This window comes from Agelaius phoeniceus, chromosome 13 (genome assembly GCF_051311805.1).
Source record: "Agelaius phoeniceus isolate bAgePho1 chromosome 13, bAgePho1.hap1, whole genome shotgun sequence".
NCBI classification, from domain to species: domain Eukaryota; kingdom Metazoa; phylum Chordata; class Aves; order Passeriformes; family Icteridae; genus Agelaius; species Agelaius phoeniceus.
Genome location: NC_135277.1, coordinates 2,606,650 through 2,621,856, shown reverse-complemented (window position 1 = coordinate 2,621,856; position 15,207 = coordinate 2,606,650). Strand labels below are relative to the sequence as shown.

At 47.7% G+C, this 15,207-nt stretch overlaps 1 protein-coding gene across 1 annotated transcript in view; it reads right to left on the bottom strand.

The window, feature by feature from the left end:
- Nucleotides 1-15,207, bottom strand: part of IGDCC3 (immunoglobulin superfamily DCC subclass member 3) — a 101,144-nt gene that overhangs the window by 20,073 nt on the left and 65,864 nt on the right. Inside the window, exons 6-7 of the mRNA XM_054642357.2 lie at nucleotides 9,374-9,532; nucleotides 1,913-2,078 (exon numbers count right to left, since the gene is read on the bottom strand). Of these exons, the coding sequence (XP_054498332.2) occupies nucleotides 1,913-2,078; nucleotides 9,374-9,532 (325 nt within the window). The remainder of the gene's footprint in view (nucleotides 1-1,912; nucleotides 2,079-9,373; nucleotides 9,533-15,207) is intronic.

Sequence of the window (15,207 nt, the reverse complement as noted above, 5' to 3'; positions counted from 1 at the left end):
TACTAGTATATTTGAGATCCATCTTTACACAGACCAATATTTTCCAAGTGCAACAGACTGATAAATCCAAGACATAACCACAAACTGATTCTGCCTGGAACTAAGTGGGTTACAGCACTCAGTCATGCCCATGAGAGTAAAACAAAGGGCAAACTTGAAAAAGCTCAGGTAAAAAATCATTCACTGATGTGTCTCCTCCATGTCTTGGAGCTCCCTGCCCTGCTGCACCAGTGAGGGCATTTTTCAGACTGACAGCTTTGGAAACCATCAGGCATGGCCACTTGCCTGGAGCTGGATGTTGGAGCCGACCAAGACTAGTGTGGAAGACAACAAAAGTTCAACACTGTTGAGTACAATGGCCTGAGGGCTCAGCTTTACAATCACATTACTGTAGCTTGAGAAGATGCCACGTGTCAGCTGAGCCCCAGGAACGGGCTGAGCTCCCTCAGCCTGTGCCAGATGCTGAAATCTGATCATTCAGCTTGCTGTGGAAAAGAATGATGCTAAATTGCATTAAATGATTCCCATAAGAAAACAATTACAGAGATGTTCACCAAGTTGCAGTTCATGGCATGGGTAGCACAGCTCCAGGCACAGGGACCTGGCCAGGAGACGTGACCATGACCAAAGACCTGACTCCTGCTCTCCTCAAGTGAAGAGGAATGATTTCACAGGGAAAACAACTGAGCGAGACACAGAGCTGGATTCAGTGTTGCTTTTGCCATGGATTTAATGACCACTTCATCACTTTTGACTTCACTTCCTCATCAACAAAAAGGGATGCGCTAAGTTCCCTCCTACCGCTTCTGCTCTGTTCATACCACAAAGGGCAGACATGCCTCAGAAAGCCATGCCATGAAGTAGAAGACCACATGCCTGAACTGAGTGTCATCTGTGTGTGCACATACAAAGTTTTTTGAAGCTCTAAAAACTTCCAGTTTGGAGAAAACCTCTACTCATTGAGGCGGTTTTATTACCACTCATGCCTTATCCTTCTTGCGTCACACATCCTTCCATCACTCATGTAACAAAGCTTTAAAACCCTTCAAACAAGACAACAAAAAGCCACATTATACAGACACTCAGAAAAATGAACTCACTCCTGTCCCCTGAGGAACAAGCCATGGTGCCTGCACAGCACTTCCCAACTGTCTAAACGGAAGGTCCAGACCCTCCAGCAAGGCTGGGTAGTTGCTTTCCTGAGACACATTTGTTAATATAGAGAGCAGCTCTATGACACCACAGAGTACAAACCTCTACCAATACATCAGGTTTACAACACAGGTGCTATTATTTTGTGGTATATTTTTTCATGCTATTTCCATAGAAACTACATTGTTGAGTGGTAATTTTCACACTAAGTGCATCATTTCCTCAGTACAAACATCCCCATCCCTTCACAGGAAAATGCAGTTATTTAGTACTCAGAGAACACACTCTTCCCTGGTGAGATAAAAGGCTAAAATTTAGTGAAAGTCAGGCTCCACACAAATATTATTTCTAATATATTTGCATTTGCATGCCCAGGCAGGTCAATGTTCAGGCATTAAAGCACAGTTCCTCCACTGAAGAGTCTATGTCAGCTCCAGGAACAACATTTAGCCCTTCCAGAAGTACCCAGATGATGATCAGGACAAAAGAAAAACTTTTCCTGGGTTCCTGCATCAACAGTCAAAGTCTAATGCTGATGTCCTGACACAAAAAATCATGGAGCACCAAACTGTAATACTGTAAGGTGCAGCCAGCGGGACTGGAGCAGTGTTTTAGTTTATCAAAGCCCAAACTGAATTGACAGATCTGCTTCAGAACACTGCCACCTTCCCATCAGCTCTTTGCTATCCTGAAAGCAATCCAACATCTCTCCCACTCCCATTTCCACAGCAGTGCCAGAGCCCAGTGCACCAGGACCTACCTGTTGTTATTCTTCAGCTTGATGTGGTCGCTGGTCTCCAGGATCTGCCCGTTCCTCAGCCACGTGATCTGGGGAGGGGGTTCCCCTTGGGCCACGCATGTGAAGATGGCAGTAGTCCCCACAGGTCTGGAAATGGACTGGGGATGCTGCACAAACTCTGCTGGGGCTGAGAGGAGGAAGGAGAAAGAGGGTGAGAAAAGTCCTGATGATCCCACTTTATCCTGGTACAAAAAAACACCTCATCAATAAACCTTGTCTGCCCAGGAATGTGGAATACTTGGCCAACCCACAGCACAGGCAGCAGATAACTCTGGTTTGGATGGTGTGGCTGCAAGCAATGCAAAGCTGCCTTTTGGTTGCCCACCCTGGCAGTCAAGGCTTCACAGGAGGCACCTGAAGGCCGGATCGGAAGTGACTGAAAGCTGAGATGAGCCCTGCAGGGTTCAGGCAAACAGGACCAAGGTTTAAGCTCCTTCACTTCTCCCTGGTCTCCCAGGAAAAGCAACCCCAGTGCTGCAGCTGGGGAGATGTGCTGTTTCCTCAACAGCAGAGCTCGATCAACACCCTGGCTGTGTCTAAAGGATCTGAATGGCTTTAGCAAACTGCTTGAAATGGAAAGAAATGTATGGATATCATACAGCAATCTGGCAGGATGTTCTCTCTGCAGTAAATATCAGATTTGCTGCCAATTTTTTCTGTCAGCAGAAGATTAGGGAACCTTTTTTCTCCAGATCTTCAGCCTGGGACTTCTGGGGTCCTGCCAAGCCTTGCAGAAGACTACACCATGCCTGTAACTGCTGCTCACCTTGCCACCAAATGTTTTCACCTTTGGCAGTAACATTTTTAAACAGAAAGTGATCTCTTCCTTCCAGCAGCTCAAATTAGATTTAAAATCATTTATCAGAATAAACCAGCATTTCAGCCTACAGAAAGCAGGGCCTGACAGACACTGCCAAATAGGTGAGATTATTCAAGCAGTTCTGCTTCAAAGGGCAAAGTGATAAATATACTGCATGTTGCTACTGAAACCTAAAATCAGGTGGAACCGGCAGCAGACACAATGAAGACAAACAGATAAGAGGCACAGCTCCATAATAAATTTACTGACTAACATCACATAATGGATGGCTGACATTAAATTTTTTTGACAAAAGAAAAATTATCGAGGGAGACACATTCAGAGCCACTCACTGGCATTTTCTAAGCATGGGGTTGGTGGCTGTGCCACGAGCAGAGATGTAGGGGTTGGAGAAGGAAGCAGACTGGTCTAGCAAGATATATTGAGGAGTGGCCAGGCTGCAGGTGGGGATGCAAGAGTTGAGCATGGCCAAAACATCCCTTGGGGTTTCCTGCAGCATTTTGTGGGGGATAAAGGTCTTTCTCAGCTGTGTGCCAGTAAGAGAAGAAGTAACATGGCCAAACTGCAGGGACAGGTGCTTGTGTGTGAGTAAAAGTCCAGTTGTGCAGATCCTAAGTCCTCCAAGCAGGAAGACAGAGGAATTCATCACATAGCCTATCCCCCTTGAAGGAGCCCCCTCCTTCATTTTTAATAATCAGAGGGAAGTGGAGCATGGCAGGTCTGACTTACGTTACTGGTACAGGGTATCCGCCAGCAGGGTTTATTGTCAGGCCACCGCTGTCAGCACTCGGCTCCATTAATGAACCTGATCCCAGCAACCCAATGGACACTACTTCCAGAACCTCCTGCTAAACTTCCCCATGTGCCAATCAATCTCTTGCCCTTTTACTTCCCTTCTGTGTTTTTGCTCTAGACTTACAGATTAAAACAAAACTCAGGATGGGTTCAATAAAAGTTGGAAGCAAGGATAAACAGGGGGAAAACCCCTCATCCCTGCCATGAATGGCCCCTTTGTGGTGTACAGTGAGAGCATTAGAGACTTGATTTTCCTCAGCCTCCCGCCCCCCGCTTTGTGCTGGCGCAGTTTTGCAGGAGCAATTATTTTGCAAGTGGCTGTGCACCTCCCTGCTTTCATCTGGGCTGCCGAGCTGCACCCGCAGCACTCGCAGGTGCAAACCCACGATGCCAAGGAAGGGCACAGCCACCTTCCAGCTCCTCGCTGCAGCTTCATTAAAGATCCTCTTGGCTCTTTGCCTCTGCCTCCCCCTCGCTTCATCAAATCTCAAACCCACCGTTTGTTCAGCAGAAACAAAGTTGAAATATGGAAAGAAGCATCCGGCATAACCCTTGTGGAGCCGCCGGCTCTCCTTATCCTCCCTTATTAGCCCGTGTCAAGAGGCAGTAATTGGAGGGGGTCGCGTGTGACTCGGGGTAACGAACGCGCAGCTGCGGCCGCTGGCTCGGCGCCAGTCACGCTGCTTGGTGCCATGGCCCGCAGGTTCCTCGGGTCCGTGCTCCCCTCTGCCATCCCTGCTCTTTGCAGCCTTGCTAAGCACAAGCCCAGCCCCTGCCTAACTTGCTTAAAGTCTCTGGGGAGCAGGATCCCACCTCTGCTGTGCTGAGCTGTCCTCTGTTCCATGGCATCCCAGTGCAAGACATAGATTGCCCTTCCACTGTTCCTGCTCTTTCTGGCTTTCCCTAGACATTGCTCTGTCCTGTTGAGGTCTCAACAGTGTGAAGCTGTAGTGCCAAAATAGCCCAGGTCAAAACAGAAACCCATGGAGTCAGAGGACATGGTCTGGGAACAGATGGAATTTAAAGGACATGGCTTGAGAGGGTGTCCCTCTGCTACCTGGACCAGGATGCACCCAACCTGTGTTCATAACCAGTGCCCCAAGCAAGGTTCCCTCAGGAAACTGCTGGTGTGTGGTCTCAGGACAAATGGCTCCTTTCCTGGGCAGAAAATCATCTCCTCTCCTCTCCCAGGTCCTCTCCCCTGCCCTTCCAAACAATTTTGACAGGATCCAAGAGTTTGCCTGGGTTAGTGGGGAAGGAGCAGAAGCCAACCCTGCTGACTGCCAGCCTTGTCTTCAGCCAAGCCCTGCCGACTGCCAGCCCTTCACCCTCCTCATCACTCATAATTAACAGAGCATCTTGTCAGGGCCCATCCCACCCTTCATGGAGGCACAGTGGCCTGAACACCTCTGCCCCTCCCACACTACGTGCCAAAAGGCCATCACAGGCAGCCAGAGCAAGTGTTTCTCAGTCCTCCATTAAGATTTAATAAAGATACTAATAGAGATAACTGTTAAAAGCAGAGGATTCAAACATGGCAAGGAGGAGTGGGCAGGATCCAGCCCTGGCTTGTGAAGTATGAAGAAACCAGAGCGTTGATTATTCAGGACTTAATGGGAGGGAGGGGATCATGCAGTTTTAATGAATATTTAAAGGCATGACATTGGTATCAAAAAGCAATAACACTTAATACCACCCCCAGAATCGTTAACGAAGCGATTCAGTAGCTTTTACTGTGCTCAGCAAACTGTGATAGTGTGGAGATGCACTGCAACAGCAGCTTCTAACAGGAGACCCCAGTGGGCTCCATCTCTTTTGGGACAAGTCAGCAGGGACCAGCAACCAGTGTGTCCCCCAAGATATCAGGGAACTTTGCTTTCCTTGCTGTGAGGTTGTGGTGTGGTGCTCATGGCAGTGCCTGATGGCTCACAGAAGGTCCCAAGGATCTGAGAAGATCCTAAGGTTAAGGGAGCAGTGACAGCCAATGCTCCGGTGCCAGACCAATCCGTGCCTCTTGTGTCCCAGTAGGAAGTGTCATTAATTCTCAAGTCGACAGAGTGGCAGGGTTGGGAAGGGAGGCTGGGGTGAAGAGAAGGAAGAATAACATGGAAACAACAAAACCTCATAAATTAGGCTACTGGCACCCACAATAAGGGTATAAAGGAGAAGTCAGGTCAATGGGGAAGTCACTCAAGCACAGCAAATGGTGACAGGAGATTTAAGTGCTCACTTGGCTTCTCTCTCTTTGCTCTAGAGGATACTCAGATGTTTACTTGAGTAACTTACAGTAGCAGTGATGGGACTGGAAGGGCCAAAGATGGAAACTGTGCCAATGTCCCCTGGAAAACAGGCAGAGAACACTCAAGGGGGCTGTCATGGAGCCTGCCTTTCAGCCCTCATGAAATTCTTGTCCCAGTAAGGTGCAGGCTGGAGCTCCACAGCAGCAGGGTATGTTCCCATGTCACCCACAAGTGTGGTCCTGGAAGAATGGTCCACAGGGATCAGACACCCCAGCTCACTCCAGCATCCTGACAGACAAGATTTGAGTGCCCACCTGTCCCTGTGTGGTGGCTTTTCTTGAGAAGGAAAATGTGGACAGGAAGGGAACTGCTCCATGGGGGACACTGACTCACACAGCACATATTGAAGCTGGTTTGCAGAATGAATTCAAGGCTAAACTCAAGGGCAAACCAAGTACCACAGAGCCAAGCCTAAACCACAGCAACTGCAATACATCTGCTGCTGAATTCCAGCCCAGCCAAGGCTTGTGATGCCAGTGAGCAAGAACGATGGAAGAAACATCAGGAAGCGCAGCGGTGGCCGGATCTGCTGGACCAAGGAGCGCTGCCCAGTCCTGTCAACAGCACGCAAGGCAAACAAGGCAGGCATTGTCAGCAGAGCCTTCAAACCCATGTCCTTAAGATGGGCCCTCATTTATGAGATGGGATCTCATTTTTCTGCATAGCTTTCAGGAGGAAATGAAGCGTGGAGTGGAGAACACTGGTGACCATCTGGCCATTCACAGCCCATCAGTTTGTTATGACACCAAACACATAATAAAGCACAAAAGATTGCACAGGAGGTAGAGGGAAAGTGCTTTGATATATTTTTTCCCTTGCCACTGAAGCCTGCTCTTCCCTCGCCTCACACACACGCACACCCTCGGTTTCAGTCGGCGCCGCATTCGGCCCTTCCACAACTCCCCCCGTGAGACTTTCATTCGAAGCCCAGCACAAAGCAATATTCAAATGGCTGCGCTGGGATCTGAAGGGAAAATGGAAACTTTCTTGTGTGAGAACCTTACAAAAGAGATCAAAGGAGCCTAAATGGCCAAGGGAGGGCAGGGAGGGAAGGAGTGGGGGATTGACGCCTTCTCCTCTGGAGGGAGGAGGAATTCCCAGGAAGATAATAAGATGGTGTTAGATTATCTGAAGGAAAACCTGCAATGGAAAGGACATTATTGCTGGAGGAAGAGCACAGCCCTGTGTTGGGACACCTCTGCCCACGAAGCTGTTGGATGGGACAAGGACCACTGCTGGCAGCAGGAGGGAGGACGTGGTCTCAGTTCCAGCCTCCTGCTAACTCTTTGCCTTACAACAGGAAACATCGCCCTTTCTCCTCCAGTTTCCCACCTATAAAACGTCCTGCCTTCAAAAGACTGGGGCAAGTTAATTTGTGCCTCCAGGCACTTCAAGGGCCCCTGCATAAAGGCAGCAAGTACCTGGCCTGGTGTGCTTTGAGGATGCCGTATTGTCCTAGCCCTGTGCTAACTTCCTCTCCAGCCAGGCTTTTGATAGCCCGCTCTTTGCTTTTCTTCCCTTTACGGATGTAATTTGCATCGCTGACATCTTGACAAAGATAAAACCCACAGTCTCCCATGTCAGTCATTATCACTGTTTTCTTCCCAGACGAACCTGAACAGCAATCATTTGTACCTCTCAGCTGGAAAATTCAGGCAAAATGAGATGCAGAGGCAGGAAAAACTGTTTCCAGAGGGAGAGTGAGCAAACCTGGGATGAGCTCAGTTGCCTGCCCAGGGTCTGCCCCTACCCTGCTTGGGAAACATTCCCCTAAAAAACATGAAGCATTTTAAGGATGGGCAATACAGGTTGGGGTCCTGGACACTGCAGGTCCTGTCTAAGGGTTACTCCAAGGACACACTGGCCACACATCTCCACACCACTGCCACCTTTTCTGTTGATGCTGAATGCAGGAGCATCCTGCTTCCACAGAAAGACTATGGCCCTGTGAGTGACATTTTAGGGACAAATTCTCATCTTGGCTTGCCAGGAGAAAATCCACAGTAATTCTACATCAGCTGAACTCCAGCACTAGACCAGTTGCTCAAGAGCTGATGCTCAAATCTCCAAAAAGACTAAAAACTGCTATCTGTAGCAATGAGAAGTTGTGCTACCTTTCACCCTCTCATTCAGTTGCTAACAGGATGAGTCAATAGCTGAATTATTAAAACTTCATGGATTTTCCAAGTAAATTGTCTTGGGTCTGCCTCCTGGACATCAGCTTGGCATTTGGGCTTAGGAGACCTCTCCTACATGCACCATGTGCAGAGCTGTCCTGTAGCAGCTCAAGAGGGTTTATGTCAGTACAGAGAGGTTGCTCTTAATGCTGGGGTTGATGTTTGTTAATAAGGGGATCCATAGCTGTGCCAGCTGGGAGGTCTCCTCATTGCACTGCTCACCCAGAAATCCAGGAGCAATGGAAACAGTGAGTTTTCACCTTGTCTCATTGTCTGATCAGCACCTGGGGCTCAGGAGGCACAGGCAGCCCCTTCTACCCCTTTCTACACTGCTCCTCCACGGCTGGCGGGATCACTGCCTGCAACTCCCGCGATCTGTCAGGGGACATCAGGGCTGGAGCAGGGTGAGCATCAGGGCTGGAGCAGGGCACTTTCCCCATCAGCAGCAGAAAGGTTCAATTAGCAGCTCCGGCAGGAGGTGTGTAATTTTAGATTCAGGATATCATCAGTCAATAGTTAATGAGTGAACTGATGAGAGCGTGAGATGCTTTAAGTGGACTAGCTTGAAGAGGAGGTGAGTGCCTGTAATCAGGGGCGGATTGCTGCCATTCAGAGCACGCTGCCAGCTGGGTTTGCCTTCTCAAATGCTTGCCTGGATCCCCTCACCATGGAGACTCGTCACACAGAGCATGTGGAAGGGATTTGTGTGCTTTCCCTAGTGTTGATCTCTACTTTGGGCTGAACTGCCCTTTACAAGTAGCATTTCAGGACAGTTGTTGCAGGAAGAGGAGCAACCTGTATCCCATGGGCACACCCCCAAAGGGTGCTTCACTAGGTCCTGGCAACTGGCTCAGACATAGTGTCAACTGCTACATGAAACAGTCTCACAGACTTTTTGGAAATGGTTTTAGACTTACTGGTGCTATTTCAGTTGGAAAGCAATACACTGTGAGTGGTATCCACTGCTGCATATCACTGCAGGAGTCATATCTATCATTCAGAGGTGTCCAGTATGAGAACAGTGACCATGTCCTTGTATCACTAAGGACCATGAGACAAATTTGGCTGATTAGCTCAGGCTTTCTGCTGAGATGCACAAGTATGGTAACAAGCAACAACCAGCGTCTGGTAAGACAACATGACAGTGCCTGTGATGGGGTGAGAAATCACTGTAGCCCATACAGCTGATGCCTCAGTTGAACCACACCTGGCAGCGACTCACCCCCACTTGGGAAACCACATGTCTAGGAAAGAAGTGCTTTGCCTGGTACCACCAGAGGAGCGAGCTCAGGACCTGTCCAGCCCAAGCCCTTGGGGTGCTGGGGCTCACCTTGCACGACGAGGCTGCCCTGCGCGGTGCGGCGCACGCGCGTGCCGGGTTTGTTGGCGGCGCACACGTAGATGCCAGAGTGCTGCACTGTGAGGTCCGAGATCATGAGGTTTCCTGTGCCCAGCACCTGGATCCCCTCCACGCCAATCGGGCGGCCATCTGAAAGAAGGAGAGAAGGACAAGAGTCACATGCTGGACCTTTGGACAAGGATCTCCAGAGCACAGCCCTCAGTGAGATCCAATTTAAGTACTGATGGAGTGGTGCCATCTTCTGCTACTGCTATTTGCCAAGTAAAGTCAATGGGATTTAGCTGATGCTCTTATCAGAACTGCCTTCTGCAGAAATCAGATCCTTATTTACATGTTTGCCCCAAATCACTCTTTGTTGCTTAAAAACCCAAAGTACCACCACAGGAAATGTGAAAGCTTTCAACCATGTGTTCAGATTAAGAGGAAGCACCCAGAACACAGTTCAACAGAGTGGTTAAACCAAGCTAAATCATCTCAGTTTCTCTGAGCCATTGCCTGGGTTCTTCCATTAGAATGAGCAGGGATCCACTCAGTTCAATAGACTATTTCCATCTGAGAGGCTTCAGGAAGGAGTTCAGCTGACCTACTGCAGTGCTTCCCTGATGCACTTTCCCAGCCACCAGCAATTTATGACCTGCAGATTACCTCACCCAGAAGTTACACCACTTTACCTGATAACCCTTGATGGATTTTTGTGGCTTCTGCAAGTAAGAGAACCCTGGATTTTTGATTCCTTAGCTCTTGAACACACACTAGCTCAAGGGCTGAGGAGCTGGTCTCTCAGCTGGTGGTTAGATCTCATTCACTCTTGCTTGGAAGCGCAACTGAAAATGGCTGCCCCCACCCCAAGTGCTGGATATGAGGCATGTGAAATAGTTCAGTATCAGGGAATTCACTTTTATCCTGTTTTCTCTGGAAAATTCCCAGCCAGCTCTAATTACAATGTGTTTCATTAGTATCAGGCTATTGCTTTCTATTGTTTCATTGATTTGTGTTTTAAGACACTGTCTGACAAAGGCAGCTCTAAATCAGGCCTAGCACGTCAGGGTGTCTGAGCAGAGGGGCAAGGCAGGGGAGTTTTACTGGAGGAGCAGTTAAACGGAGCACCCTTTCATCAGACAAGAATCAGGGATTCAGTTCTCTCAAGTTTGCTCATGGAGGAGTTTAAAGAACCTACAGAAACCAGAGAAGCAAGAACCAGCCCTGGTGATGGCCCCACCTGACCTCCCCATGAGATTTCCATACTCATGTGCTCCCCTACACTGGAAAAGCCTGGTCTTGCGCTCCAAAGTGTGCCATAATCTTGCCATGAGCTTCAACTCCAACACAGACAGCATGCAGGGCTAGCTAAAAGTCACCCTGCAAAAACATGCTTGAGATTTAATATCATGCTTTGCATAATAAAAAATATTAGAGAATTTGAGAACCACTGCTCATTCATAACCAACAGGTTCTGGAACAGATTGGGAAAACTCCTCCTCCTCCATGGACTGCAGATGGATCTCTGCTTGCCTGTGGAACTCCATGGGCTGCAGAGGCACAGCTGCCCCACCACGGGCTGCACCCCAGCCTGCAGGGGAATCTCTGCTCTGGCACTGGGAGCAGCCTCTGGCCCTCCTTCTGCACTGATCTTGGGGTCTGCACGGCTGTTCCTCTCACATGTTCTCACTCCTCTCTCCAGCTGCAATTTGCTCTTGTGTAATAACATTTTTTTCCTTCTTAAATTTATTATCCCAGAGGTGCTACCAGCACTGCTGATGGGCTTGGCCTTGGGCAGTGGTGGGCCCACCTTGAAGCTGGCTGGAATTGGCTCCATTGGATATGAGGAAGCTCCCAGCAACTCCCTCAGTAAAAATCCATCCCTGTAGCTCCCACACCACCAAAACCTTATCATGCAAGCCCAATACAACCATAGGAGTGAGAGATCCCATTTCAGATTCCAGGCAGGATCCTGCTAGGAAACATGGGCAAAGCGTGGGCTGAGAGCTACAAAGGCACTTTCCAAACCTATCTCCTGCCATGCTCTGCATATAATTGTTTTTCAGGAAATTTTGAAGCTTAAAGGTTTCATTGCTTCATTAGACAGGAAATGCCAGACCTCTTCATTATTTGCATTGCAAAGAAAAATGCTTGGATCTTTTAGAGAGAGAAAAACAATGTCATTAAAGAATCACACTGCTGGCCAAGCCACCACTGCAGTAAATGGCTCAGTCATAAAAAAGGACAGTAAAACATGACCTGTCCTACATTTAATGAGCAATAACAAAGAACCATTCCTTCCAAACAGCATTTGAACTGAAGTGTAAAGAGGTCTGAATTAAATCCAAATTGGACTTGATTTCATCTTTTCAGTTAGACCTTTTGGAAGTTTGTATTTACAATAGGTGTAAAAATCAAATCTCTCTCTTGAGGGAGGGATGGGACCAGTGAAAGACATGAAGTGGTCACACCTGGATCCTTCATCACATCACTGCCTTGAGAAATACCACGGAAATGGGACTTGAATGTCAGCAGTTTTACTGCATTATTTATAAAGTGCTCCATCATTTTAGCATGCAAAGACTCAGCCTGCAGCAGGTGCTCCCCCCCAGTCCAAATACCAGTGTCAATATGCCCTCAGTTATCTCTCCAACTCCAGCTATGAGAAGTCTGGTGGTCTGAGGAAACATCTCCTGTCCGTACATCTTTAATTTCCCTGGAGAACAAAGCCCTCCAAGCTCAGAAGCCTTGGTGGATCTGCCATTTGGGTCAGTGTGGCCACCTCTAACAGCCAACAAAGGTCACTGTGTCTGATCACCTCAGACACTTCTCACTCAACCCCTCCCTTTCCAAAAGCACTGAAAAGGGCTTCTACAGAAACATCTCTACTTTCCCAGTCTGTTCCATCCTCCTCAGTCTGTGCCTCACTCGGCCTGAGCCATCCTGCAGTCAGCTAGAAGGTCTTCAGCTAATATCTAGTCCAACTTAGCAACACTGACAACACATATAAATAATACAGAGTGTTTACACAAGAAATTCCTTGCATCTGAAAGCTCAGCACTTTGCAGAACTGCTGTGCTGAGGGACTCACACCTGCTTTGCAAAGGTTGCTATTTATTTTAACCCTGTTTTCTTTACAGGGAGACCTGAAGAATGGTTTGGATCAGGCAATCCAAACCCTACAAATCCACCTTCCTGGCATCACCTGCCACCATTAAGTCATCTCTTCATGGAGGAGATCTGAAAGACTGCAAAAGCCAACATTTGCTCAGTTCCCAAAGCTGTCAGGACCCAGGCAGGCTTGAAACCACTGCTCATTTAACATGACCTTCTACTTCTTTTAAAGAAGTCAAAAGCAGAAAATTTGAGGGCTGAAAAAAAGCCAGTCTGGAGGGAAATTCCTGACAGGTTTTCTCTTTTGATCCCTCAGCTGATGAGGACAAAATGGGGAGGTTCAGCTCTGGCGAAGAGCAGAGTGACCTCTAATTAATAAAGGAGACCATTCTCCAAATGGGAGATGCTCCCCAAAGATGCTCTGGCTATAGACAAGTAGGGACTTCACTGAATCATAGGATGGTTTGGTTTGGAAGGGACCATGAAGATCATTCCATTCCAATCCCCCTTCCACGGGCAGAGACATTCCGCTACCCCAGGTTGCTCCAAGCCCCAGCCAACCTGGCCTTGGACACTTCCAGAGATGGGGCAGTCACAGCTTCTTTGGGGAACCTGCACCAGGGCCTCCCCACCCTCACCGCAAAGAATTTCTTCCTAACAGCCAATCTAAATCTACCCTCTTTCAGCTTAAAGCCATTCCCACCTTGTCCTATCACTGCACACCCTTGCAAAAAGTCCCCCTCCAGCCTTCCTTTAGGTCCTTCCAGGTTCCCCATGGGGGTGAAGTCTGGATGAAGGACGCCTGCAGTTTGGGAGCCACGTTATTTATTTTTCCAAGGTGTATGTGATGCTTTCTGGAGCCCATTCTCCGCCTGCTAACCGAGTGATTGGCACACCAGCACCAATTACAGAGCCCCTTAAAACGTGCCAGGCAATATGAATATGCAACAACACGAACGCCTTTCTTTTGTAAGTAGCAAGTAGAAAGAAAGTAACAACTTTCTAATGTTGATCATTTAGGTCTTTTGTGAATTCTTTGTATTGTGTCATAGTAGCCTTCCACTTTTTAGACACATGGGTCTCCTGCTCCTGAGGACACCGGGCACTGTGGATTAGCATATTTAGAGTACATTGCAACAGTTGACTATTCAGTATGTGAAGTGGTGAAATTTACTCTATTATTTCTAAACACTTACGGGAACGGTGCTCCTGTCAACCAGTCAGCCATCTATTGCAAGCTTCTGTGTCCAATAAGTTACCAATTAATTGGCTCCTACAATTGTTGTATAGTTTACTTCTTGAATGGCTCCCTCTTTAGTAATTTCCTTCCCATTGTGCGGCCCTTTCTGACAACTTCTGTATAACGCTATCAGATAATCACTGTCCTTTCTTTCTCGCCTCACTTTTCTGTATCTCTCTAAATAGTTTATTATTCTGCTTTGGTACCTTTTATGGAGGCCAGCTCAGTGGCCTGTCAGTTAAAGGGTAAGGATACATTAAAATCGTCGTTCATTCAAAAGGCTTTGCAGTAAGTGCCCAGGATATTCATTTGTGCACACATACAGGTCCAAGCCTGAAGTGCGTAGCTCTGAAAGGAAAAGCCCTATCTTCCCTGAACAAACCCTTAATGATTTTACATCTCTCTCAGAGCCTGCTCTCTAATGAATGTTGACATTTCATGCACGGTGAGACACAGGAATTCTGTTTGTGGTCAGGGGCTGCAACATATTCCCAAAGAAATTAAATTCAAAATTGATTGTGTGACACTCAAAAACTGGCCCAGAATTTGAATGATTTCCTTCAAGCAAAATATAGCTAGCTGCTTTTCCCACTGAAAACCGGCCAGGTTTTAGCAAAGCCAAAGCAAGAAGTGCAAATGGTGTTTATGGCTTGCTTTCCCCTGTACCAGAAAGCTGTGAAAGCAAAATTGTTCTTTTGCTCCTTTTTGACAGAAGAAATGCCACGATGTCAAAACTGTGAGCAAAGGGGCTCAGAGAGTTTCCAAAAAGGCAACGTGCCCTGTGCAAAGTCCCACCACAACAGCAATGCCACAGCTCTTCCTTACTTCTACGAGGCAAAAAAGATGCTCACACAGAATTGACTTTTTTTGCTTAAATTAAGCCATTCCTATTGCTAAATCAGCTGGATCTCTCTAAGACTTTGTGGCTGTGGATTTTTTTTTATTTCTGCAAATGGATTAAGGAGATTTTTTTCCCAAGCTGAGTGAGTTATCTGTAGGAGGAACTTCAGGAAGAAGACCTTCACATGGAGGAAGCCAGAGCTGATAGATGCTCTGAGGACCTCCCTGTCCAGCACAAACCCCTCTCCTCCCCATGATCACACAGACAAGGAGACATGAAAGTGCTTCCGAAATGGCTACAAAGAAATGACAAAGCCTCCAAGTCATCAGAGAGCCCGTGCACCGCGCCACTGTCAGGATCACTGTCATCTTAAATGAGACCTTGTGATGCTTTGGACAGGAAACATTCCTGCTGAAGGGAAGGGAAAATAACAAGATCTGTTTCCCATTCAGTAGCTCTGATTCTGCCACTGTGCTGCAAAGCAGTGTGGAGAGGGTATTTATTTTTGGTGGAAGGCAAGGCTGAGCTCAGACCATCCAGACAAACATTGCATGGTGCTATTACATCTTCATTATTGCACTGCTCTATAGAGACAAGTGTTTTGAAGAAGGTAATAAGCACTTATAATTA